General features: G+C 39.8%; 3 protein-coding genes across 5 annotated transcripts in view; 1 reads left to right on the forward strand and 2 right to left on the reverse strand.

The window, feature by feature from the left end:
- The window catches only part of clec16a (C-type lectin domain containing 16A), a 35,401-nt gene extending 32,114 nt beyond the window's left edge, over positions 1-3,287 (reverse strand). Inside the window, exons 1-2 of the mRNA XM_080488680.1 lie at positions 3,120-3,287; positions 417-545 (exon numbers count right to left, since the gene is read on the reverse strand). Of these exons, the coding sequence (XP_080344806.1) occupies positions 417-545; positions 3,120-3,193 (203 nt within the window). The 5' untranslated portion in view covers positions 3,194-3,287. The remainder of the gene's footprint in view (positions 1-416; positions 546-3,119) is intronic.
- A 1,089-nt stretch (positions 3,288-4,376) lies between these two features.
- On the forward strand, positions 4,377-7,523 carry dexi (Dexi homolog (mouse)). 2 transcript variants are annotated; one of them, XR_013936274.1, is made up of 3 exons: positions 4,377-4,503; positions 4,792-5,305; positions 5,410-7,523. XR_013936274.1 is itself a non-coding variant. In XM_080486915.1 (3 exons), exon 2 carries the CDS (start codon positions 4,942-4,944, stop codon positions 5,209-5,211), a length of 270 nt encoding a protein of 89 aa, XP_080343041.1. In that variant the 5' UTR covers positions 4,671-4,694; positions 4,792-4,941; the 3' UTR covers positions 5,212-5,305; positions 5,410-7,523. The 2 variants fall into 2 exon arrangements, 1 of the variants encoding a protein (XP_080343041.1); XM_080486915.1 differs by lacking the exon at positions 4,377-4,503 and adding an exon at positions 4,671-4,694.
- Positions 7,524-10,218: 2,695 nt separating this feature from the next.
- On the reverse strand, positions 10,219-26,717 carry ciita (class II, major histocompatibility complex, transactivator). Of its 2 annotated transcripts, none has more exons than XM_080487982.1 (22): positions 26,007-26,717; positions 21,690-21,740; positions 20,550-20,585; positions 20,361-20,429; positions 20,023-20,130; positions 19,880-19,939; positions 19,032-19,076; positions 18,196-18,381; positions 18,024-18,074; positions 16,570-16,683; positions 16,416-16,475; positions 16,080-16,297; positions 14,695-15,968; positions 13,510-14,046; positions 12,873-13,052; positions 12,712-12,783; positions 12,545-12,625; positions 12,368-12,451; positions 12,151-12,234; positions 11,959-12,042; positions 11,050-11,133; positions 10,219-10,961 (listed from the first exon to the last, which is right to left on the reverse strand). In XM_080487982.1, exons 1-22 carry the CDS (start codon positions 26,656-26,658, stop codon positions 10,886-10,888), a joined length of 4,206 nt encoding a protein of 1,401 aa, XP_080344108.1. In that variant the 5' UTR covers positions 26,659-26,717; the 3' UTR covers positions 10,219-10,885. The 2 variants fall into 2 exon arrangements, with proteins under 2 accessions (XP_080344108.1, XP_080344109.1); XM_080487983.1 differs by lacking the exon at positions 26,007-26,717 and adding an exon at positions 23,835-23,983.
- Between the last annotated feature and the right edge of the window lie 890 nt (positions 26,718-27,607).

Raw genomic sequence — 27,607 nt, forward strand, 5'->3', positions numbered from 1 at the left:
TTTATACTAAAATGCCATTGATTTCAGTGTGACTGTAAACCTTTGTTACATAATAACCTGATTATATGAGCCTGATCACAACCAAGTATTAGATTTGTCTTAGCAGAATGAACACAATAACTAGAATTGTTCAGAAAAAAATTTAATAAATCTTTCCGTGTGTTAACCAACTTTGCAAAGTGTTGCATTGTTGTTTCCTATGGAACCAGTAGGACTGCTTACTTTGGTCTTAAAATTCATTCTGCAAAGTCTGGATTACATGATTGCTCACATTCACACATTAACAGAGATAGTGACAGCTGCCGTGTCAAGGTGCTCGCAACTTCAAAACGTGGACAGGGAAAGATGGAGGATCAGCATTGAGAGCTTCTCTGCACTGGCGTGGGCTTGTTAAGATGTAATTGACTGAGACTTACTCAAACACAGAGCTGTCATTCTGGTCTCCCCAGATGAGGATCTCTGTAATGGAGCGGATGGTTTCCACCAGGAGGTTTCGGTTGTGGTCTGTCACGGTGGTGTTTTTGGTCAGAACATGGTACATATATCTAAAGGGACAGACAAGTACAGGAAATTAATAGATGAAAGAAAGTTATTAAAACGTCATAGCAGACAACCCCCCCCAACCAAATACCACGCTCCCTTCCCTCCCACATTCTACTTCAACTAAAAGACCAAAGGAGAAATTCGCTTTGCTTTCCTTCAATAGTTGAATATAAACCCGGCTTTACTAACGCTTAATAACATGAAGTGACCGTCTACAAGTGTACGAGACTTCTTATGATCTCACTTAGAAATTAAGCACATAATAGATCACACTTTAGTAACAAACTCATATAAAGAACAACATATTTTGATCACAGACACTGAATTTGGTTTTGATGAAGAGTATTTAGCTTTAATATAAAACAAAGAGCATTACAATAACCTGCCAAGTCACGCTACGTCACAGTGCTGGGGCAGCCCTTGGACATGGAAACAACTTTTGTTCTGGATTTTTGTTTTAAATAAAAATAAACAATGTGTTCAAGTCTTAACAGAAACAAAGTGGGAGAAAAATCAAAAGCACACATTTTAAGTTTAATTTGTATTCAGTCAAAGGCTTTTCAACAAAGAAAGAACAAAAGCGAACATTTTGTTCTCCATGTAATTCTTAGTTTATACGAGATTTCATTAAGTTTAAATGATTCAAACATGTGGTCTGATATTCTGTGTGTGTGTGTGTGTGTGTGTGTGTGTGTGTGTGTGTGTGTGTGTGTGTGTGTGTGTGTGTGTGTGTGTGTGTGTGTGTGTGTGTGTGTGTGTACAGAATCTCATACGAGCACAATAAAACTTGGCTGATAAAATACACTCTTGCCAAGATATGAAAGTGAAAACACTATATTCAAATTGCAGTTGCTGCTTTCCCCCCCCACAGTAATTCTTGCAACCTCCCAGGGGTTTCGGACCCCAAGGTTGAGAATGGCTGCATCACAGCATGGAGACAGTTACAATTAGGTAAAACAACTTTGAGCATGAATGCTACGATTCCCGCAGCTTAGTTGGCTTGAAGCATTGGTGTAGGTATCAGTGTATGTAAGTATGCATTCTTGTGGATATTTCATAGGCTCTTGGTGAGCCCTCAGCTTGTAATCCACCGCCACGGTAATCTCAGGACTGGAGTGCATCGAGTATAACATGCAAAATAGTTCTGAAATCCTGTGGCAGAACCTGGTTTGCCAGCTATTCATATATTCTGGTCAAGTTTTGCAATGTGAGAAGCATAATAAAGTGACCCAAAGATACATTGTTGTTAGGAATCAGTCAGTTGGATTTGATTTGGAAACAACTATTTAAAGACATGCCCGTCGTCTGAAAAATAGCTCCTTCTTTAGCTGAACAGATCATGTTGTCATTCAAAAGCATGTTGACATCAAGACGGATTACACAGACCATATGCTTCAACAGTCACCATCAGGCAGTTGCGACAAATTCTTGAAAGCAAGCAAATCAAGATTCAGATTAAATAACATTTTCACTTCACTGAGCAATGACTTGCTTTTGACCAATTGTTTTCTAAATTATATCGTCACATGTTCTCCTTCGCCTTAAAGTCCTTCACCCCTCACTGGACTATGTAACATAATCCTTCCCTTGGGACTCTGGGACTTTCTCTTTCTTTGATTATTTATGATTTCTTCTGTGTGTGTGACCATCATTTATTGTTTTAATACTCCCATTTTGGCGAGGCCTTGCTTGAAGAAGAGATTAATTGATCTTAAGCAAGCTTGCATTGTAAAATAAAGGTCAATTAAAAATAAAAAAAAACTTGAATTTCGGAATGTCTTCATGTTTGATGAATTTAAAATGTATTTTATTATATGTGCATTTTTTTCGTACCTACTTGAGCTGCATATTATTGTGTGCTTGCTTACAGTGACAAATTATCTTAAAGTATTGAACACTTTGTCTCATTTTCCTTGACAAACTCGAAAAAATTACATTGACTATTTAATTAAGAGGGTGGAATAAAGAATCAACTCAATCCACCGAGTTATGATGATATATAAAGGAATGAAGAGTTGTATTAATAGTGAGTTTGAACAATACTAAGACAGATGGCTAAAGTGTTTCTAATAAAAGTTTACAAAAGGTAATCTGCAGATCTAACAACCATCACCCCTGTGCACGCCTCACATTGTATTTTAAATCGCTGCATCCTCAGACACCGTGTGGATAATATCTCTCATTGAGTTTAGTAAGGTCCAAAGTGCTTCACAGACAACCAACAAGACAACAACGTGACAGAACGAGCTCACAGGCTGATCTTGATGGAAATCAGTTCCTCTCCTGTCTGAAAACATGTTGATGCTCATGTTGTCAGATGTTGGAAATGCTTCCATAACGTTCTGGTTTCTGATCGACATCTAAAAGCATGACATGTCAAGCCCTTTTCTGGTGTACCAATGACAAGCTAAACCACACATACTCCACCTCGACTAATAAAACAGAAGCGATGCAGCGACCTCATAAACAGACTGCACACCTCGATCACCACACGGAGTTAACTTAAGGAGCGTTTAACCTGAGCTAAATGGTGGTAAATGTGGCTAACATTAGCCTATTTAGAGCTAACTACTCACTTCAAATGGTCCAGGGAATGGATGTTTTTCGCTTTTCCCTGTCCTCCAACCCAGCTCCGTGACCGGCCGAACATGGTTGCGATTTTAAAGGGGGCTGCTGTTTCGCCAGGTGTGTAATTCTGCTCAGGTTAGCGTCCGCATCTCTCCATTACACCCACTTTCCAGTAGTAGCTGCTTAGCAAACAGGGGGTGATATGCGGCGGTAGCAGCGCGAGACGGGTCATTGCGTAACAATTTTAGATTGTACGACGTGCCTGGGAGTTGTAGTTCATTCTGTAGGGGAGCGCGCTCACGTCATGACGGCGAGGGAGCGTATAAAAGCTACTGTTACATCGGAATAGTCTGATAGTAAAATATTTAATAGGGTTTGTAGTGCAATTCCACGGTTATTGATTCAGTTCATCCGAAACACACTTCTGTATTCTCAAGTAACAATTTATAACAATTTATAACAAAAGCTGAAGGTTAATGAATGTGACTTGTTAGCTTGTAATTGTACAAGGGTTTGAGGCAAGTATTTTACCACGACTACAAAATAACTTCTTTCAAGAGAGGCTGTGGTTCAGACAATCATTCATTGAGAATTAACCTCATTCCTTATTTGTTAAATGGCCAATTTCTCCAAAAGTGAAGGAGATTCATTTTAAAATAATAAATTATGTATATCCTGTGGGGCAATTTCTTGAAAGGAGGTTTAAATTTGATGTTGACCCTTGTATTTTTTGTAACCATGAGGCTGAGACTATTTGTCATTTGTTTTTAGAATGTCGCTACTCGCAGGTATTTTGGACGGATGTCCGTTTTTGGATTAATATTCCCCCTTTTCAGATTCCACACGTTGTAGATATCATATGTACATATCATATGGTTAATTTGGACTCTTTTTCATCTACTGTCTATAATATAATACTTTTGGCCAAATATCATATTCGCTGATGCAAATGGAGGTGGAATACGCCTTCTTTCCTTTGTTTTATGAACGAATTTAAAATGTATTACAGCTCCCTAATAACTTCGAAAGACTGGAAAACTGCACGGATGACGAGCCACCAAATTTCTACACTGTTGTTATTTTATTGTCTTTGCTTCGTGTCTGAAGAATTGTTTTTGTATTTAATTTCATTATATATATATAGGTTTAAATAAAGGTTTTAAAAAAAACTAACAAAAAAAATCCATTAGCGGTGACGTTTGAAACCAGCGACGCAGTCTCCCCAGGCAGCCACGACACCGATTGACAGCTCCTCGAAGCCAATCACAGTTGAGCCTGTCAATCTCTGGACCAATCACGGGTCGAGTCTTCTTGGTGCGTGATCTGGGACTGTTTTGATGCAGTGGCAGAAATAATGTTAGAATATACGCTTAGCCATAAAAACCAACGCAGGTGAAGTGTTTTTATATTTTGCTTCTTTTTCTGGGACCGACCTGTGTGCGGGGAATCGACAGTCCTTTGTTTGTGGAAGAGTTTGTTTACGAGACCGCCGCATGCTACTGTTTTTAGCCATAACCATCTGGCATGGCGTGAATTCCGCAAACCCGAGGAGCCAATATCAAGAATCCGTCGAGCGAGCTAACGTGATATTTTAATACTGTCCGCCTGTTATTTTTCGCTATGAACGTAACGCTGCCGAGTTTTGTGGCTTTGATGTGTTTCTTCTCCGGCCCGTTTCAGGTAAACTTCCAGTCAGTCACTGTTGCAGGTCGGGACGAGTTGAAATGGACGCCCCTGTCCCATCACCCCAGACAGATTGGTAGCAGTAACCCCCATCAACACTGAGACCACCACCGCCAGACCCCCAAACCGTGGCTCCCTTTGTCTTCTATGACACACCCAATTTATGCCCAACTAGATTCGGTGGAATCGCTTTTGGACGAACTCCCATATATGTTTTATCTGGGCCTGTTCTTTGTGAACGTCCTGATCCTCTACTATGCATTTCTGATGGAGTACATAGTCCTGAATGTGGGGATAGTGTTTCTGCCTGAGGACATGGACCAGGCGTTGGTGGATCTCGGGGTGCTGTCAGACCCGGCCTCTGTTCCCTATGACACAGACACGGAGCTGGATGTGTTTGAGGGGTACCTGGAGTGACTGCGAAGACTCCTTCATCAACAATGGAGCAAAGAATTCACCTCAAGTGGATGATAGTGCAGCCCCTCTCTCACACAGTATTGACAGTAAAGAGGTAAGCGGCAAAGACACCATATTCCTTTTGAAGACTTTTTTTTTTTCTTCCCCCTTTAGAAATGTTGATAATGTGCTTAGTCACTTGTGTGTCTTTGCTCCTAGGCTGCCTCGACTCAAAGAAAGGTAGCTGGACTATAATATTCAACACCGCCGGCCATTCAAACAATGGCTCCTCCATGGGAAGACGATTTGCACGATATAGACCTGTGACTCTGCTGGCAGAATCCAGTGATGGACAATGGAGACACAATGGAAGATTAAGAACTAAGCACAGTGTGCTGCAGGTGCAGAGAGACAGCTGTTCCCTTTGGATAGAAAAATGAATGTCATCAGAGTTGTGGACCATGTTTTCCTGGCCCTTGTGTTTCAGTCCGATGTTTGTCTTCAGATACAAACAAGCCAAGCTTTTGAATCAACTATCCCGATGTTGCATGATCTGGATAACTCCACCAGTAAATGACTTGAAGTTATGACATGCTTGCAGTGGGACTTATCACAGGACTGGGATGCAGAAAAAAAAGCATTGTCTTCTGCAGGCATGTCGCATAGTTATTTCAGAAAAAACTGTTTTGGCGATTTGTTTGAATTTGTGATAAGAGGATTCATCACTGCTTTGCAGGCTCACCACGTCTTGAGGCTTGATTCAAAGAAGGGTGTCTTTTGAGGTAATCCATACTGTAAAAAAGCTTCAGGGATGCATCACTCTCTCAGGAGCTCAGTTAGAATCGCTGGGCGCACTTGCAAAACGTAACATTGACACTGGACATAGGCTGTGATGCTGTAGGATGTAGAAGAACCCTGACTTTCTCAATTCACAGTTCAGGAACACACCAGATAATATTTTTCATAGTTCTCACTGTTACTGCATAAAAGTATTGAGCATATCTAGTAGAAATTGATTCTTTGATCTGACTATTAATTTCGGCTGTAAGCCATTATTAATTAGGTTCATGTAAATTTAATTTGTCTTGGAAAAATGAATAATATATTAGTTACGGCCAAATGTCTCAAGGTTCAAGAGTAGTGCCCTGTTTTTTTTTTTGTTTTTTTTTTTACATCATCCTTTATTTGTTGCACGTTTTTATGGTTGCAAGAGACTTAATGCATGTCAATAGTTGTGTTTTTTAAAGGATTTTTTGGTTGTAAAAATTCAGTTTTACTGTGTTTTTGTTTTCAGTTTTACATTGATACTCATTTAGAATTGCACTCATGAGGTGTATGTTCTCAACAGCAATGAATAACTGGATTAAAGCTGTGATGGTTTAGTAAGTTTTACAATTGGTATTCAAACATCTAGAAAGCTTTTTTTTTTTTCATCCATGTCCCAGATTTGAGTGTGGCTGGATAAAAAAATCAAAGCTGCTGTGTGGTGTGAAGTTATGGCTACAATTATAAAATATATGTGGTGGTACATACTGCAGATCATAACATCAGCCAATCGGCATGGCAGTGATTTTGGAAGCTGTAAAGAAATAATCTATATTTTATAATGATATAACGTATGTATTTATCAAACTGGGCAAACTGTGTATTGACGTAAATCGAGGATTGTGACTGTCAACCAAAAAGAACTGAAGCAGCAAAGACAAAGACATTTGAATTTCTTACACTCCCAACTCGGGTCTATTGCCTGACTGATGGAGCGTCACATCCTGCCGGAGCCTTTCACCCAGATGTTTCTGCTGCACTGAACTGACGGCTCACATGCTATTTACACTAGTTAGTTCTAATGATACACTACTGAATATTATTATGCCACAAGCTCACCCTCGGTGACATTATATAGTCAAATCATAAGAAAAGTGTTGACGAGATCTAAGAACAAGAATGTAAAAAAGAAATTTGCAACTCCCTCTTTTTCAAGAGATTGTACTAAAGTTCAATTAGGAAGGATGTCAGTTGCTGATGCCAAATTCCTTCTTGCGTCATTTTTGCATAGAGGTTGTCACTGAGCAATATTAAATCATTTTTAAATCTGTATGTAAAAATGACTGCATCCATCAGTTTATTTTCAACAGTTAAAAGATATGTCTAAGAACAGCATTTGAATGACAGGACTTTAAAGCTCAGGATCATACTTTTCATCAAATCTTTCAAAACAAGCTGTTTGTAATTCCTCCACACCTGCCTCTCTGCAGACATGTACCTGTTCGAATAAGCTGTGGAGTGCAATAACGTTTATTTTCCAATGTGTATGTAATAAACTTCACGTGAACACCATCTTTAAGCCTCATATCCATAGTTTATATCAATCTTGTTCATTTCTAACTACTAATTCTTACATTCCTCTGCTGTTGCCGTGTATCATTTTAACCACAAGAGTGCGATGGCGCACCGCGGGGCAGCAGCAGCAGCTTGGTTGAAGGCTTCTGCTCTCACCAGTGCATGATTGCCGTGGTGAGTCTTTACTTCTGCAAAGAGCTGGAGGAAGTTGCCACCGGATGGACAGAATTGTCTTTTTGTTTGTCCCACTTGGCAAAGCATGTCTGTACACTGACTGACAGCGAACATTGCAGGATCTGAGAGGCAGTGCAGCTGAATAGATTAAGAGTCGTGCAGCTATGATCACAATAGCTGGATGTGAATTTAGGTGAATGTGAAGTACAGAAGGAACAATTCATCTCTCCCTTTTGTTTCCAGACACGCTGATCCCAGCTGACACGGTACAAGTCAGGATGCGTCCAAGACCAAACACCCAAAGATACATACTGTATAAGAGATGATGACAAATTTCCTTTTAAACAAGTTTTTCTTTTGTTTTTTTTCATACCTGGAAGGAAGACTCTGTACCGGGATACAACCCACAGCCTGTTGATCGACGGTTTTGAACCACTAGTCGATAACGCTATCCACTTCACGCTGCGAGAATCAGAAAGAAAGTATTAGAAGAAAATATGTTTTCACCGTTTTGTTACTTGAAATGCAAATTAGTTCCAATCAAGTCAATGCTTCTGGCTAAAAAAAAAAAAAAATCTAAAAATAAAAAAGTGATTAGCATTGGTGAATATTTTGATGGGTTAGTAATAAATATGCGTGATGATATGTGCAAGGACACATGAGAAAAGATTGTGTTGTACTACTATTACTACTACTACTATTTATCCCTTTTGCTTCCCCCTTTGGGACACGAGATACTCTCTCCATTGCATTCTATACTTAGCAGTGTGTTTGTTTGTTTTTTTTCCATCTGCTCCAGCTCTTGTGTCACAGTCCTGCTCCAATGGACCTCCCAGGTTTATCATTGTCTTTTGGAGTCCATCTTACTTCAACTTCTTTGACCACTTGTCAGCTCTCTGAACCATACGGCAAAAAAGACTTGGCGTTACATATGTAAGTACCTTTTTTTTTAATTAACAGCTCTCTTTTCTCCAGATATGAGGAGGTAGAGTGGAGGCAACCCCTGCTTTTACCAGCTTTTCACTAATGCCTTGCCAAGGTAAGTCATGCTCCACTGGTCCTCCGGGTTTAGGGGTTGGGTAACGCTTACAATGCCACCCTATTAAAAAGTTTTTTAAATGAAATATGACAAAAACTAGGGATGAGTAGGTCTTTAAATGCTGTGAAGTGCATGATCATCACTTATACTAGACAAGTCAGACACCTGAACACCTGAAATGACCGACTTACTACCAATAAATGGACAGACAGCACACATAGAAGGGGAATGGAAGAAGAGGCAGTGCTGCTATTTTGGGGTGTCATGCTGTGTTGACCCTAACGGCCTCTACCATACCAAGAGATTTTGTATGGGTCAGCAAATATGTGGAGATCCTATTTATAGAAAACAGAAGAATGGAATCAAACTCCTACATAATGACATCAGCAATGTGGATGAAGAAAATGAAGGTAAGTAAGATCACGTGCCTTTTAAACTTTGTGACGTAAGTCACCAAAACAGAGTTGTCCAAACTACCACTTGCTTTGTACTTCTGAATTTGAACTCAAGAGGGAGCTACTGTCTTTAACAGGTTGCTTTTTTTTTTCCTCTCTCTTTTTGATCAAAATAAGGCTAATATAAGAGGAATGTTTCTGTTGGTGACAAACTTGTGCAGAAATCACTTCTCGGAGCCCCTTTTGATATTTTTCAGATTTTGGCCCTTTGTGAAAAAAAGTTTGAACACCCTTACACTAGATGTCAAATCAACTACTGTATATAGACACTTTAAAACAACTGCAGCTGCAGCCAAAGTCCGGTACAGACAAGAATCTAAAAAAGAGTAAGCAATAAAGCATCAAAATACAGATATATAATTTAGAAGTCACAAATGTTTGACTGGCAAGACAACGCCCAAAATACTAAATGAGTTGGCTCAATGGCTCTCCAGCTTTTTACAGAGTGCATCGCCTGAGGAAGTGTGTCAACCTGAACCTGCAGTAGCTGCAGCCTATCGCATTAACTACGGGCAGGGTACAAAGGTGAAACTTAACTCCTCCAATGAGAATTGACTACGGTCACACAGTAAAAATCATTGGCATGATAGCAGGAACCTAATAAAAGATAGTGCCTATTTCAAATATGAAATGTTTTATATATTCATGCTTTGTTAACAGTGCTAACAATGGTTGGTGCTCTCGCCGCAAAGCGAGAAGGTCCTGGTTCAAATCCAGCTGTGGCCTTTCTGTGTGGAGTTTGTATGTTCTCCCCGTGTGTGCATGAGCTTCCCCCGGGCACTCCGGTTTCACCCAACAGTCCCTAAAAACATATACCGCGGCTCCCTGATTGCCCCAAGGGAATCAAAACAGTTTAAAAACAAACTAGAATTACATTTTCAAAAAATATTACTTTCCTCGCCCACAGTACGCTGGGATCAGCTGCAGCACCCCACGACCTTTAATAGGGTAAGTGGATTTATGGATGGATATTACTTTCCTCCATTTGCTACTAGAGGACACCAAAGTTCACACGGAATTCACAAAATTATTTTATTTGTCACATCACTCGCTGTAAGGCTGGCATGGTATACTGTATACACATGATAGATACATATCTATGCAAAGATACACACAACATCGAGAGACAGAAATACAACCACTGTTAAGGTCAGCGTACATCAAAATGAAGAACAGAAACATGTGGAGAAGGAAGTGAAATTACATCTTCAATAAATAAACACATGGTTAGTGACTAGAAAACAGAAAATAGGTTCATGTCAAATGAGGCAGATTATTTATTTCAAAGTGCAGACGTGATGAACAATTTATAGTCAATCAATATGAAAACAGTACAGTACAGGAGATTTTTCGGAAACTGACATCACAGAGAAATATATATTCGACTTTTACAGACCCAAAATAAAAAATATCAAACATTAAAAAAGAAATTAGTGCAAATGTACTTTTTGAAAAGTGTACTCACAAACACACACAGGCTGCCTGGTTTGAGAGCAGTGTCATCAAACTGATCAATAAAGGAGTGAGCAAGCTGTTTGCTATCATGCAATCTTTCTTTCATGCTTGTTACCGTTACGACCTTGTGAGCAAAAAAAACCCTGAAAACAAACATTGAATGTATTGCATAATGTAGACAAGTGCATATGGTGAGTCGAGTAAAAACAAATGTATGGGAAAGGCTTTCATTCTAATGACACAGGATGCGGTTGTCCTGCTGCTGAAGTCTCTCAAAAAAGCCATATGGAATACACTGATTCCAAATCCTGTCACAACAGAAAAAGCAAAGTTAAAAAAAAAAAGAAAAGAAAAGTTAACTATGAAGAAATGTGCTGAGGTAACTTAACAACTCACCTCAAAGTCTTGATTTTAGTGCATTTCTTCAGACTGGCTGCCAAGCTCTGTGCTCCAACATCAGTTAGCTTGTTGTACTTCACACTGTGACACAGAAATGAGATGGAACAAAACTTAACGTGTGTTACGGAAGAGTATTAGGGCCACTGAAGAAAAAAAAAAAAATCAGAGGCTAAAAAAACCCCCAAAACCTTCATGCGCATCAGAAAAAAAGTCGAAAATGAAAGTCGAGATTTTAGCTTATTTTTTTCTTCAATGTCCCTAATACTCTTCCGTATGTATGTACCTCACTATCAGACTGCATACTATTGAAACACAGAGCATCAATTCAACTGTCAGCATATACGATCACATACCATTCATTCCCCTGCTCTGTTTGTTGTGTGTTGCTGGTGAAATTACTTTTGACCGAATCACGACGACATGAAATTAATTGTTATCGATCGAATTTGTCGCAGACATCAGTGTTTGTCTTGTCATGATGAGATGTGGGTTGCTTCCTTTTTTAAGGCACCACATTTATGAGGAACACGTATTTCTGGTGTGAGCAGTTTAATGCTTGCGGAATCTCTCTCATGAAATCTGCATTAAAATTCCTTGCAACGATGACTTTACTGATGACGTACATTTTTATTTTATTTGTTTGCAAATGTAGCGGAAGATACCCTACATAAGGGTTTTCAAATAGGCAGAGTTCTTTGTGTATTTTCCACACGTTGACCCTTCAATTCAAGTGTTACAGGCAGAATTTGGAGTAACTGTTGACAAATTCCTCATGGGCACATACTGAGCTCTGGCCCTCGTCCTACGAAAGGATCCTGACAAACGCAGCACTGTTAGACACACAGGCAGGCATGCACACACACACACACACACACAGTATTAATTATTTCCAAGCAGTATCCTTACTCAAGGTGAGTCAGGGACATCATGTGTGGGAGGGCAGCTGCTAAAGTCTCTGCCCCTTCGTCAGAAATCACATTACTGTACAAACTGGAAAAAGAAAAAACAACATAAGGAGAAGTGAAATTGTATGTGTTTAACTGGAAGTGCCATTTCTAGGTGTGTAGGCACATTCATGCATGCATCCAGATTACAAACCTTAAACATTGCAGTTTGGGCAGATCAGTCAGTGCCATCACTAGGTTTTTAACTCCCTCGTCCCCGACACAATTCTGTGACAGACTGGAGGAGAGGAAGAGAAAAGTTAGTTTGGAACCCAAAAAGTTTGAATTTATGAGCATTTTTCGATTCAAACAGGCTTAACCCACCCCCAGAATGATTAAAGTCAACTAGCAGGTAGTTTTAATGTACTCACTTGAGTACCTGAAGGGAGCAGATTGAGACCAATGCACGTGCCAGTCCCTCTGTCCCTTTGTCTCCTATCTTGCAGTTCTCCAGACTGAAAAAGAGAGAAAGCAAATTGGTCAAGTCCCAGAAATAAATCTGTTCACTTTTACAGTGAAAAATGCATTGAAAGCAAACAGGCACTTACTCTAAGTGCTGCAGATTTTGAAGACCTGGCAGAAGTTCCCACAGCTTTGGAAGAGCCAAGGTGCTTTTCTCTGGACCCAGCCTAGCGGAAAGGAAAATGCCATTGTCATGTTTTATTCTATTACTACTGATAGCTCAACTGGCGTGTCATATGTCAGACGAACTCACTCAAGCTCCAGCTTTTGCAGCTGTTTGACAGCCGGTACTCCTTCAGCCAGGATCGAATGTGACTGACTGGAACTGCAGGTAAGAGTAACACACAGTTCAGGAACCAGACAGGGACACATGTGGTAAAGGAGAGCGTCATGGATCTCTTGATGGTGAATTACCTGTCTGATAGCCTCTTGTGCTGATGTATATCCACAAGCCTTGCCAGATGCTCTATGTGACACATCTGCATGGCCTTCAGAGGATGGATCTCAAACTTGGACACGGCCTCTTGTAGGAGCCCTACTTCACCATTTTGCTCAAGCTGCTTCCAAAGAGTGATGACGTCAGCAATGCATGCTCTGGAGGAACCAAAATGCACACATCATGTCATACACGACAGCGATGATTGCATTTTAACAACTAACTATATGTTAAGGATGTTTTATCTTCTTATCCCTAGTGCAAATAAAAAAAAAAAAATAGAATGAGCAACTTATTCCTATTATATTTAAGTTTCTTATAACCTCTGAGACTGCTAAGATACTGAGGGTAAGTCATGCTGAAACGGATACATACAGTTCGACCTTTTCAATAAAGTTCTATCTTTGCGCACCGGATATGAAAATTAACCAAACTCCACTCAATTAAATACTCCCAACACCAATCGAAGGTTGGAATGATAAGTAAATGTAATAGGATGCACCGATTTTGAAATTTGATGGTCAGAAAACTATTTAAAAAAAAAACCGTAACAGAAGAAACAAAAGACTTGAAAAACAATGTATCAAAATTGAATGAGCAATTTTGAAGCCTTACTTGTATGTGTTGATGTTGCATAGGCTCACTAGAGTTCGGAGTCCACCGATCTGTATCCCAGAGGCCTCGAGATCCAGTGAGAAACGTCTGCTTTCACCTCCAGCCCGTTCAAGAGCTTTCTGCAGAGTGAACACGTCTGGCGGTCCAAGTGAAACTCCGTGAAATTTCAGAAATTCTGGAAGATTTGCTGCCAGGTGACTTAGTAGCCGTGCACCCCCAGTGTCCTCGCTTCTCTCTTCATGGGTAAAACCAGCCTCATAAATATAGTGGCAAACATCAAGGACCTGTGCAGGACTCAGATTATCATAAGAAAGACGTTCCAAATGTTTAGTGACTAAGGCCTGCTTGTTGACCACAAGATTCCTGATGGACGTCTCTGAAAGTGAACACAGTCTCTGATGTTGGGCCTTGCTTTGGAAGAGGAGGCCCATCGCAAGTCGCTGAGTCAGCTCAAACTCTTCACTTTGCAGTCGTCTGCGGCCCCTGGCACCTGACTGAAAGGCGAGGGTCTGGAAAAAGTTGCGGTCGGACACGGTCCTGAGGAAGCCAAAAATGTTAAAGGTTTAGAAAGTTACAGTGAAAGTGAAAGAGAAACAGAAGCTGGAGTTGGATAGGGAAGTGCTCCTTCATTATTGTTAGAGTAATTTTATATATAGTTGCCATATCCGTGCTTAATTATATTCATGTTCAAGTTCAGTTATATTCCTTGTGTTCTTTCTTAAACAGCGCCTCTGAGGCGCTGCTCACTAATCATATTTTCTGAGCAGGTCAACCTGACCAAGGCTGATAAGCAGGATGAGCGTTATCCACACAGCTGCCTTCTTGAGGTCCCATGCGCAGGGGATGGCCTTTGATTGTACTCATAGTCGCTACAACTGTTAAAGCTCACAGAATGTTTGTTTCTATGATATGTATCCTGTAAACCCTCCCCTTTGTTGAATGGAATAAAAACGCAGGAGAAATGGCCTGGGAGGAGAGTGGATAGGAGGTGTATTTGGGCACACTCCTAGCCATTTCTCCTCGAGTAATCAAAAGCTCATTCTTGTTGTCTTCTTCTTTCTTGCAGATTTAATAAATGTCCGTAGCCTAAACCTGACAATTATTCACTTTTCCATGATGCATTGACGCTATGTACTATAACAATTCTATGTGGTCATTTAACACTTCAGATAACTGGATGTTTACCTTGACAAGGACAAATGGACTGCTGCCATGTAACTCTGAAGAAAAGGGCTGGTCCAAAACAGAACCTGGTTATCATGGCCTTTAATGGTTTCATCCTCGTCTTGTTTCACTTCATCTTTTCCTCCTTGTCCCTGCTTGCCACCTCTCAATACACACGGGAGAAGGAGCTTTGTCCTGAGGCCAAAAGTCTTCACTTTTTCAGATACGGCCAGTCCCGTGGGAAGCAGGGAGGTGTTGGCTTTGACCCCCTCCCAAGCCAAAACGCTGAGCTTGGACAACAGTTCATTTTCCTCAACTGTATTTTCTTTGACTTGAGCGTTCCCGGGGTCTTCGTCCACTGTGTCTGCCTGTTTTTCATATTTTTTTGCCCTCCTTGCTCGGAGGGAGCGAGACGAACAGGTTCTGGACAGATTATTTTTGTAAAGCCTTGTCTCCAGAGGACTATCTAAAACTTTTGCCTGTGCTTCTTTTACACATTCGACAGATCTTTGTGCTTGAGGTTGAACCAGGGAGCGAGTGCTTCTACGGCCTATTTCTAGGTTCAAACAAAGGACTTGATGACAGAGTCCAGTTAGAGTTCTCGGTAGGACCTCCAAGGCTTTTGTCTCCTCTAACACCGAGCACACCATTCGACACAGTCCCGGATTACAGCAGAGGAGAGGTAGGTAGATGCTGCTTCTTAAGGAGTTTAAAGCGGAAGTTCTTAGTGCAGGATCAGTAAAGTATTTCGAAAAATATGTTTCTACATCTGTTGAGGTAAAGCCACACACCTCCAGAAGGTGGTCTGCACGCCGGAGTAGCTGGCTGGCAGTGCCTCTTGTCCGACTGGAGAGCAGAAGAGTGCAACCTGGAAGTAAGACTCTCTGAAGGACAGCAGAGTAAAGCTGCCGAACCGTGAAGGCCTGTGCCTTACTGTCTTTCTGCAATGATGCGATCGTGTCTTTTTCTTGAGTTTGGAGTAGGGTTTCATACTCCCGGAGCTCATCAAATCCATCAAAAATGATGAGAACACGTTGAGGTGCTGCAAGTATTTGAGTGTATATTGCCTCTGGGTCCGCGCAGGAAGGAGCAAAGCTGGAGAGGCTGAGTAGGAGTGTCTGAAGGCTGTAGATTGGCTCGGTTACACTGAGGGCTTTATCATCTAATAAGAAGACAAAGTCAAACTGGGGAATGCAGTCCCTGGACCAGTCAAAACACAGCTTCTTTATCAGAGTGGTTTTGCCCATGCCAGTATTGCCAACCAGTAAAACGTAGTGTTTTGAGCCTGAAAAGACCTGAGTGGGAAAAGAAAAGCAGATGAGAACCTTTGGAAAACAGCTATAAATTGTATGTGTATAGAGTTTATATTTACTAAAAGTACAGTAGGGTCAAAGTGACACTCTTACCTGACTCAATTCAATCAAGCTTTTTTGCTTATCTGTGTCAGCCGAGATGACAAGTTCCTTAACTGGGCATTTATTTAAGTTTTTCCCCGACCGGAGAAACTGTATCTGGCTTACTGGCACGTCCACATAATGAGAGGTCACGTTGAGGCCCACCTCCATCTCCTCACATGCTTTACCAGTGTGAGCTTTGGATTCACGAATGTAGTCCTTTACAACCTCTGACAAAGCAAAAGCAATTCATTACTAAAATACTTCTATACTAAACAGAAAATGTACTTTTAGAAAATTGGTGCTAAAACTATAGTTTCGGCACGTATGAGTCATGAGGTAACTTACGAGGAATGTCAAAGACTGTGGAAGACTGAGAAAGAGGTGTTTCCTTAAAAGGGGGCGTCACTGAAATGGAAAAAAAAAAAAAGGTGATATTTGGAACACCTGTGGGATAAATATTTGTCAGTTAGAAATGAGAAAGCTGAATGGTGACGCTTACCGCTGATGGGGTAGATCGGTGAGACACCGGGGTGGGACATAACCTCGCTAGCAGAGTCCGACAGAGAGCCTGGTGGGGATGAACTCATCTGGACAGGTGCTGTGGAAGCACCCACTGCCAGGACAAGAGAAAAAACATTGAGGTGTACTCCTAATTTCCCATTCAAACCCCTTGATCAAGGAAGAGTTACCATGTTGTCGAAAGACAACATCAAGTATATAAATATAAGAAACAAAGCACTGCATTGGTGTTAGGTCTATGTACTCTTTCAAGACAAGAGCAATTAAGGTGTGGTACAGGTCTGGCGTTCATAGTGCTGTTTATAGGAGGGTGTGCCAGATGTGGCCCATTTAGTTTGGTTTGTGTTCATGCCACGTGGATTAACTAGTTTAAACTTCTGTGCTCAAATCTATCTCAGGCATGATGGAGGTTTCTTTGTGTGAACTACAAATGATTAAGTTCTTCCTTTGAAATGTTTTCAAAACATTTCTATTTTACTCCGATTTCTATTCAATCTCAAAGAGTTTATCGCGATGCATTCAAATTTATATACATACCCACACCACTTGTTACAACATACCAGATTTGTATAAATTGTACTTGTGAGAAAAGTTTCCATGCAGCAAAGTTTTAATTGAGTATAACGCTTAAGGTAAACAACTTTTACTTTTCATTACTTTTGACTTGACAAATAAAGATTCACAAAATAATAATAATTTTAAAAAAAAAGTGTGGTCCAGCTATGTGTTAAAAAAGAATATGTCAAACAATGTGAAACTCCATATTTCAAGACACTGTCCACCATTTAGAGTCTGGGTTGCGCTTGTACACGGTCAGTGGTCTATACAAGGTTTCAAAATGTTAAGAAAAACATTTTCTGAGAAGAATGTGTTGTTAAAAAACAATGTTTACAAAAAAAAGTATATATTATTTCAAATTTCAAGAAGTTAAATTGTATCTGAATATTCACACCATAATTAAACAACGATACACAGCAAATACTCTACTTTAGCTGTGTTTAATCCAAGTACTCTTACTTGAGAGAAATGTAATTTCAGTTCTGTATTTGTGAAAATGTGTAGCAGAACTGACAAAAATTAGCAACTTTGAAGTACTCTACCTGCCTCTGCTCATCTGTGCTAACTAATTCCTCTCATAAAGAGCCACAGTTACAATTGTATTCATAACAGTATGAGTCCAGCCCATGCGTTATGGAAACAAGTGACGAAAAAGGCTTTATAAAAGTTTGCATTCGGCAGAGTCCTGGTAGTAATTACAGGGCCACTAGTACGTCAGCAATTGTCCCTTTTTTGGGCCACCTCTGGTAAAGCAGATGGAGGCCACCAAAAGGCCGTCATTCTTTGAGGTATGTGAGCCGAGTGTAGTAAGTGCACTGTGGGGACCAACACTGGGCCAGAGCCATTTTACTTTCTGGGAAGTAGATTTTAACTCACCTGGGGAAATAGGTGACAAGTATTGTTTGCAGGGCGTTGTAGAAGCAGGAACTGCAGTTAAAGAAAAGGAGGTGAATAATGTGGAAACAGGAACAAATTAGAATAACAATGAGTTTAAATACACTGACAGTGAAGTACATTAACTGTTAACAATGTGCATGTTATGACTCACCGAATATGTAGGTAGGTGCTCTAGTAGTGTTGGGGAGTGAAAGCCTAATAACACCAGGTGGAGGTAGTTCTGGGAGGGTAATAAACTGAATTGGGATTGGAGGGGTTGAATGGGAGGGATAGAAATTAAGATTTTTTGGCGACATGATGGATGGAGTCTCTGCTGGGTGTGAACATTTGTCAGGGTCTGAAAAACAAGCAGAGACAGCTGCTCATTCCCAATAAATTGTGTTTTGTTGTCCTTGGGTGTGACAAAAATCAAGCCAAGTATTTCACTTTCTTTCCAGGAAACAGTTAGAAACGCTCATCTCCTGCCTAGAAATATTCACAATACTGAGAAGTAAAGCAGAACAGCTTGAAGCAATATTCATGACGCTTTGTCTATTAATTCACAAGTGTCTTTTATCTTCTGACAACATCAATCTTCCTTTTTTCCCATCTTGTCTGTTTTCAGTTCCTACTTTTCCCACTTAAATTAACAAACCTAAACCGAGATAAACAGAACCCTTTTCCTTCATTAATCTAATGAACTGTAGTCCATTGCAATTTGAAGTGTGATTTCATAAAGGTGCACTGAATGGTATGGACATGAAATTATTATCCATTACTATCAATACGATCCACTAATTGCCACAAACATGGACATATACATGTATAAAAATGCCTAGTAGGCTGAGCTGACTCCAAATCACTTACAATGACTATACTGCTCAACATTTAGTATTTCAGAAAAAGACGTTATTGGCATTAAATTCCTCGGAGAAGAGATCCAAGAAGATGTAGATTAGGAAACAATCAGCTTCCCCAAGAACAGAACTGAGTTACTGTGACCCTCACCTTCAACAACTGGCTCAGCCTGTGCCTTTTTAGTTTTTGATCGACCTGAAAGAAATGAAGAACCAACATCACAGCTTAAGTTGTTGGGTAAAGTTCAATTTAAACACTGAGGAAATCTTAATTCATATATTGATATTAAACGTTAGAGAATGTGACAACCCTTACCAGAGATAATTGTGCTCCGTACCTTATTGGAATATATTATTTTCATAACCACCAGACGTTTTATCTCATTTAAACACATGCTGTTTTTTGAAAATGTATTTGTTTGAATGTATTCAATCGTCTATTGTTTGCACATAATAGAGAAATCAGCCACAGCGCTGTTGCACTTTGCTGCAGGGTTGTTCAAAGCTACTTATGTGGTTTTCTTCCCATTTAAAAAAGAACCCCGTCCTGTTATTATCAGGGTTTTCTCTGTATTTTAGATGGACGATAACAGACTTTACTAACCTAACTACTGATATGTGCAATTGTTTGTTTTGACTGGACAACGCTACAGTGGGTTTGTATCGTCAACGGCGAGACTACTATTGTAAATTCTAGAAACTACATATGAAAGTTTTACAAAAGAAGCTAATATTACAGTTAATATATTTCTTAACCATAGCACTGTGACTTATAAAATGGTGAACTGTGCTTTGAAGTAAAACTGATTCATATTCAATGTTCTGCTTAAAGGCTGCAGTGACGATTTACTTTTAATACACTGTTAGGCAAAACAAGCGACGCAACAAATGCTGAGATGTGAAAATGGATTAATGACCAACAAGGTAATGTGAGAATGTGAAGAGACATTACTCAAAAAGAAGTGTCAAATAGAGAAGTAAACGCTCCGGCTTGTTCACCTGTTGTCCTGTGGCTCTTTGCTCTTTTGTTTTCATCAGTGCACACTTGTGCATCGGAAACTGAGAAGAAAAGAACAAAAATAAATATATTGCAAAAAAAAAAAAAAAAAAGTCAGAATTGCGAAATTTGCACATTTGTTTACCTCTCCGTCTTTTTCTCCTGTCTTTTGTTTTGCTGTTCATTTCATTTTTCTTTCTCGGCTGGTGATTTGGCAAAGGGCCGGGAGCCTCTGTTGCAGGCGAAACCAAACCTGAATTACAAGAAAAAGAGGAAGTAAAAGCCACGATAACCAAAAAGGATGATTGTCCTTCATTGTTTTGAATGCCAGTCAGACTACCTCAAATTCATTTTGTGGCCAAACTTTATTCCTTTCATAACATATCAAAGATACTGAAAAGCTTAATCACGTTCAATAATGTTTCATAAAAGTCCATGGCATTAAAACGAAATAAAGGTGTCATGTGTCAAATATATTCTCACCGCAAAAGCTGGGTTCAGTGTCATTTAACCATGAATCATCAAGGAGCACATCAGGGTCGAGGTTAGAAACTGCATCAAGATAACCAGAAAACAGTTGATCCACGGATGCGTGTGAGTTTATCTCAGCGATGCATGTTATTGATACTCAAACATTATTTAAATAAACATGCAGATTTAACAACCACTTACCCAAGTAGTCATAGTTCACAAATTCCAGTAGACTGTCTAAAACACAAAAATTAACAATTATACGACAACGCTTTTACACAGCAGTTTGTTTTAATGACTTGGGACTAATTATTCTGTTTGGGCACCTACAGAATAAACATAAATAATCAAGAAATGATGACACAGTAACAATGTGAAAAGCGTGAAGGGACTTTACTCATGCTATTGGCATGGTTCACATTTCATCTCGAGTTCTTTTTGAGATTCTGATTCTGTGTCTCGTTTCAGGCGTTTCACCTGTGCTTGAGGGTGTGATTGTCTGCACCTGGTGACAGCGGTGTATATGTAGGAGTTGAGTTCTGTTTCTTGTGGTTAAACTGTCTGTGCTTCTGAAACGACAGTCTGCTATGTGTTAGTGTCTCAGTCTCTGTTCCTACATTTCTGTGTTCATGAGTTTGGACTTTCCAGCATCTATGATTCTCCTGGAGTTCGATTTTTGATTATTTGGATTTACACTGCAGCAATGTCTGGCATTCTGAGTCCTCTTCTGAGCCAAACGCAACAATTATAGGGAAATTTGACGAGGGATTAGGTCGTGTTGTAAATGTTCAAGCCGACCACTCTTTTTATTATTTAGCATAAAAAGAAACAGGAAAAAAAAAATCTAAATATCACAAACCCTGCCTCTGTTCACCATATGCTTTACAACTTTCAGATCACAGTGGATATTTGATATCCTATTTATATCTTCAAAGGCGTCCAATATTTGGCCACATGTAGCTGGAACTCAGATATAGTAGGCTAGTTCATATCATGATTTGAACATCTCGTCAAACTCTAGAAATGATCTTTAATGTAGATCTATTTTTACATCTGTGTAGTAATCCTGATCACCTGAACTGATTCACCACATTATCCAAAGTAAAGTCGCAAGACGATGAGTTATACCCCTGTCTTTCTCCAGTGGCCTAATGAATATATTCCAGTTAATGTCATTATTTCTCATCGCTGGCAAATTTCAAGTATCATCTTGCGGGCCGGGTTGGACTCTCGGACAGGCCGGTTCTGACCCACGAGCCATATGTTTGATTCCCATGTTCTACCTGTTCCCCACGATGTAAAAAATAGTGAGAGTCTTTGAAAGGATGTCACAGTACCAACCTGGTAGTTCAAAGTCTGAGTAGTCCTGATCCAGTTCCTGCATCATGGCATCTAGACACACACACACACACACACACACACACACACACACACACACACACACACACACACACACACACACACACACACACACACACACACACACACACACACACACACAGAATTAAGAACACTCAGGAAATATTAAGCATCCAAGCAGAAAACACAGAATCAAGTGGTCCACAAATACAACTTTCACCAGGGAAGTGTTTCGATGTGTTGTACAAACAGTAAAGTAATTGAGCTTTATACATTAATTATTGCTTTACAATTGCTTGTTGTGCTGTGTGTGGTTGGTTTTTATTGCCTAACCTTTGATGTCTGAACGTTCCTCATATTCCTGCAGGCTCAAACGTTCCACTTTTTTTTCACAAACTTCTGAGATTTCAGATAACAGCATCAAAAGCAGGAAAACTCTGGGGTTCTGGGGCATGCCTATTCCCAGTGAAAGAATTTAGGGCCTAATCATCTGAAAGGCTGTGTATTTGTGAAAAGGGGTGCACACTTGGCTTCTTGCACACATGTGGTGCTAGCTGGATCTGACAAATCACTGAAGCACATTGTAGAAAATGCTGGGAGTCTATATTAATAGAGTGAATTATAATGTGAAGTGTAATTCACATGATCTGAAAATGTCGATGCTGTGTATGATTATGCCTGTTATTAACAGATACTGCAGTTAGTTGTGGTGAGAGGCATTTCCTCAGCTGGATTCCCACATTTATCTGCAGTAACCGTAAGTCTAGTAGTATTTTGTGAACATGTTCCATTGCTTTTGTCTTTCACACAGCCATTACTCTGACAGATCATCTCCCTTTTTTCCATAAAAAAAAAAAAAAAAAAAAAAAAGAAGCTGTAATGCTCCTATATGTTTGATAATGTTTGAATAGCAGGAGTCAAGTTGATTGCGTGATTGGCATACATGCCTCCATGGCATCCATTATTCTAGGTGCTACGCAGTCACATCAAGCTTTATCAGTCATATGCTCTGATTGACTAAAGAAGCAAATAAAAAGGTAAACAGACAATTCAAAGTGTGTGATAACTTTTTCATCTATTTTCAATCTATTTTAAATTAGTATGCATTTTACTTCGAGAGAAAGTTGCTGTGCAAGCTGCATGGGTACACAATGTGTGTAAATCAAATGCAAAGACTGTTTCCTCTTAGATTAAGCGGTTCGTAGTGTCAATTATTGATACAGCCCCTGGTGTTAGGCATGTATGGCAACGTTACACTTGGAGTGATATACAGCTTGAAAAAGCCTCAGTTATGAGGAAGTTGGAAAATTAGATGAAACTCCCTGCTGCATCGTGTGGTTACAAACAAAAACAAAAAACCTTCCGTTAAAACAATAGTTTTTGGCTCCATATACCACAACAGAGAGCTATATTGTGAGAAATAGTAAGAAAAGCAAGCCCTGGAAGATGCTGCGTTCTGATCACAAACATAAACACTCAAAGAGGCGTCGAGGTTGCAACCTAGATTTGCAACCACATAGCAAAGGATGTAATGATGAAATAATATCATAAATTATGTTATAAATAGAATTTGTGCCTTTTACACCACCTATAAACGCAACCTTGTTATTTGATTTTTCATTCGGCGTTTTACCTGCTTTTCCCATATCATTTACTCGTGCGTAATGGTCCATTGCTTAAACATGGCAGAAGATTATCTGCGTAAAGTTGTGCGTAAAAGTTCAGTTGCTTAAATATGGCTGAAGATTCACTGCGTAAAATTCAGAAAACATCCCAGATAAACATATCATGTATAAAGATACTAGATTACGAAAGGTAAATAAAAAACACATTTTTAATCATTGTTATCTGAATAAAGAACAAAAAAAACAAAATAACACATGTGTCCGGGGGATTTTCAGGTCCACTGACCTCATGATAACAAAAACCATAACTTTTGACGCTGTGCATGATTCATCAAAAACAACATGGAATTATTTTAATATTAAGCTTAAAAATAACAAGTGCATCGTGAATCAAAGAACGGGATGAATCGAAAGGTTTTCCAATCCATTATTGCGCACTTTGGAAAAAACAAACAAACAGACTCTCATGTCATCACAACTTAAAGGATGGTAGAATGTTTACCTGCCAAGCCTCCTTGAATGGTGCTCACGAAATTCTCCATTCAACAAAATCCAGTCACGATAACTTAGACCAAAAGCTCGACATGTCCATCATCACATTAACCACACCAGAATGTGCGCAACCAAATTAAATAATGTGCTTTTACTTTCACTTTGTCTCACTTTGCCCCAACCAACCGTCTGAGCCAAGAGGCGAGAGTGGTCTGTTTGGAACAAGGAGTGCCAGCTTCCATAAAGACACTAATATATACTTCTTTTTTAAAAATATCTATTTTAAATATCTGTTTTTTTTGTTTGTTTTTTTAACAATGTTACAAATTGTTCCAAGATTCATCATTATTCGTTAATGTTATTGAGGTTCTAAAAATAGATGATTCATGTAATTTATCAGATTTGCAAATGCATCATCTTGAGTGTATATAGATAGCACGCATTAGGATTTTATAAGTGCGTGGTGTGTTATCGTCCATCTAAAATACAGAGAAAACCGTGATAATAACAGGACAGGTATGCTTTTCTTTTGCTTTCTCAGAGGGAGGATAAGTGGTGGTAAAGTGGGTTTGCATTCCTCCCTCACATTCTCAGGTCATGACAGTGTGCAGAAGTCCTTTTGTATGTAGTTTGCATGTTCTCCCTTTGCATGCTTGGGTTATTTTGGTCACCTCCCACATGCCAGAAACATGCATTTGAGGAGAATTGGTTCGTCCGAATTGGATGAAGTGAAATAAAAAAATTATATATATATATATATATATAAGAAGGTCAATTCTCAGATTTTTCAAGAAAGAAAGGTCTTCTGGTCCCTCTTCCCTTTGACCAGTCTCGACAGTGGCTGCCTGTGTGTGTCAAACGATCAACTTTAAACTTTAAACTAACTTTAAAATGTTACTTTGTGTCTATAAAGCAATGACGAGTCCTGAGTCTGAATACATGTCAGATTGACTCGTAGAAGATCAAAAACCCAGACCCCTGATGGCGAAGTCTTCAGGAAGAGATTTATTAAGTGTTATAGAGTCAGAAGAAATAAGGTGAAGATTTTAGTTCTTACACTCACTTCACCTATGGAACAAATTTCCTGAACACCTGAGGACAGGTGACACTCTCTCTTCTTTTGAATCAGGAATTCAAATGTTATTTTCCCAGGATTTCCAATAAACTTATTCTATTCTCATTTATTATTCTTTTGGAGTTTTGTTAATCACTGCGTTTTAAAGCATTTCTCTTCATCCCTTGGAAATTGCCTTGTGTCTGAATGGTCCTGAATAAATTTATTTCGTTGTCTTGCATTGACTGTGAATTCATGAATCATTTGTGGATACATTAATCATTTACAACACAGGGATTTACTTTTTGTCCCCATGAGGAAGTTCAAATCCCAAACTGTGACTTACATAATTGTGCCAACTACATGAAAAAAAACATTTAAAAAAAACGACAGAAGTTCCTCTGTTTCTGGGGCTGACGGAGAGACATACAGAATAACAAAACTAGGAAACAAATTAATGTAAAACTGGCAACTCGGGTTAGTAGATCAGTTTAATATGAAGGTGATTAGACAGCACAACTGTTTGCACCTACATTATATGTGTGAAACTTGAGGGGCAACCCTGTTATTGAGATTTACTGGGTTATATAACTGCCTAAAGAAAATATGAGGTGCAACTTGTTTGACAGAACTTAGTGTTATCTACAATCTGATCGTTTGGTGTCTCATGCATTTTTCCATACAGAGCTAATCTGAGAATCATCCCTGCATGGCTGCTCAGGTCTCTGTTTTCTTTGTTTCATTTTGATTCATGTAGCACTTTCCTCTCTCGGCCGAGTAGTTCTTTGTATGTTAGTGCATTTCAGTTGAAAATTGTTTGCACGAGGACCACCTGAAATCTCAGTGGTTTAGTCCTGCCTGCCACCTCATAAGACGAATGCCTGAAATGAGTCCTGCAGTTTCCCCGAGTGCTGTATGAGTAACAGTAAGACACGTGTTGCGTAACAGTCTTTCAGTTGGAGACAAGGTGCAGTGGAAAGCACCTGCCGATCCTGGAAACAAAAGGCGCTGATGCCAGTACAAACCTTGATGTTAAGGATGTCAGGTCAAAGGGAAGAAAGAAAAGACTGACGACGAAAACCTATTTGAACCATATGTGCACTTGAAGACCATTCAGATGAAACTCACCCCAGTGTAAATCCGTGTTCTTATCAGCATACGTTACACTGCTAGTGCTGCTCACGCTTGAACGATCAGCAGTCCTCGAATCATTTTCTAATTGGTCTGTGGGCCCATTCGTCCCACTACAGGGAGGGTAGGAGTAAAATGATCCGTCCTGTGCAGCAGTCTGTCTGCATAAAGAAAGTGAATGTGTAACAGTGTTTTCCAGGAGTCCAGAGAAGCACGCTGCATCTGTAATCAAGCAAATCCCATCACTTCTTGTGTGTTTTGTCCCCTCAGATTGCCAGCATACATCTGTGTTGTCATCCAGCTCCTCCATCATGTGGCTTGTGTTTGCTACAGCAGCTTCGACGGGTGAGCCATTTCCCGCCGCTCCATTGATGCTGAGATGATCAATGCTCAATCCAGTCGTTGAAACCCTGTCATCTGCGTTAAAAGAAAAGTCTGCGGCTCCTGTATTCAGCATTAGGTTTGCATTGAAAATCTCTATAAAGTCTGAAGGGTTGAAGTGAAAACCAATGCAGTCATCAAGCTCCCGGCAAGCCACTGCAAGCTCTGTTTTCTCCTCCATGTTGAAAACCGAGCATCCACTTTCTCCCAAATTGTTTCCAAGTGCTGAACCGCCAGTGGTTATAACTGGAACCACCGACTGCAACATCTTTTGTCCTCCGTCCCAATGCTTCCACAGAGGGACAGCAACCCTCCGAGCTGCCTCCTCACAATGCTTTAACCACTCCTCCCGAGCCTGAAAATTCCCCAATTTCACTGTTTCACTATCACTTTCAGGCCTCTGCTGTTATTCACTAGATTTCGGTGAGGTTGTAATGGTTGTGCTGCACCATTGGCTCAGAAAGGGATTGAGGTTTGTGTTCCTTCTGTCCAATCCTGAATTTGATATTTCTTGTTTACAAGCCCAAAAAAGTGGAAGTATTTGTTTCCTGAGCTTGTTGGTAGTAAATCCATACACCACTAAAAACAGACTGTGACCTCAGCAGCTTGCTGCCATTCAATGATCATTTTAATCTTTGCTCCTTCGCCTGCCTGAGCTGTCGTTGGTTGATATAGAATCTTGAGTTTCCTAAAGCTTCTCAGATGTTGGTTTTCATGACAGCCTACTCCCTGGAAAGAAGTTGAGATCAGTGTGACGCCGACATAGATGCTGTAACCATGGAGATGATGTGCTCTGTCTCTCTCTCTCACCTCTTCAGCTTGGATCTAAACAGGTGAGGGTCAGCTCAGTGCCAATCCACCGTATCCAGAACCTCCTCATGCTGCAGGTGACGTCCACTTAGAGACATGATGCTTTCACAACAAAGACAACAAACAAGTTTTATTGAAACGCTTTTAACGTTGTTTTTTTTTTTTAAATAAAAGCTTTCTCAATATGAAAGGAAGGTGTTTGTTTGACTGGAGACTTATTCAAGAGTGTGGCAAAGTGGCTGACTTTTATGGATTTCAGGAAATACCATGCTATTATTATTGATAAGACTATTTGTTTCGATAGAAAAACAAAGTGGATTATGTCGAACGTCGGGCATCAGACTGATTGTTTTGGTCATTTGGGGACGTTCTCTATGTACACATAAATACAATTCCAGAGAGATGTT

The sequence above is a fragment of the Lipophrys pholis genome, assembly GCF_963383615.2.
Source record: "Lipophrys pholis genome assembly, chromosome: 19".
Classification (NCBI taxonomy): domain Eukaryota; kingdom Metazoa; phylum Chordata; class Actinopteri; order Blenniiformes; family Blenniidae; genus Lipophrys; species Lipophrys pholis.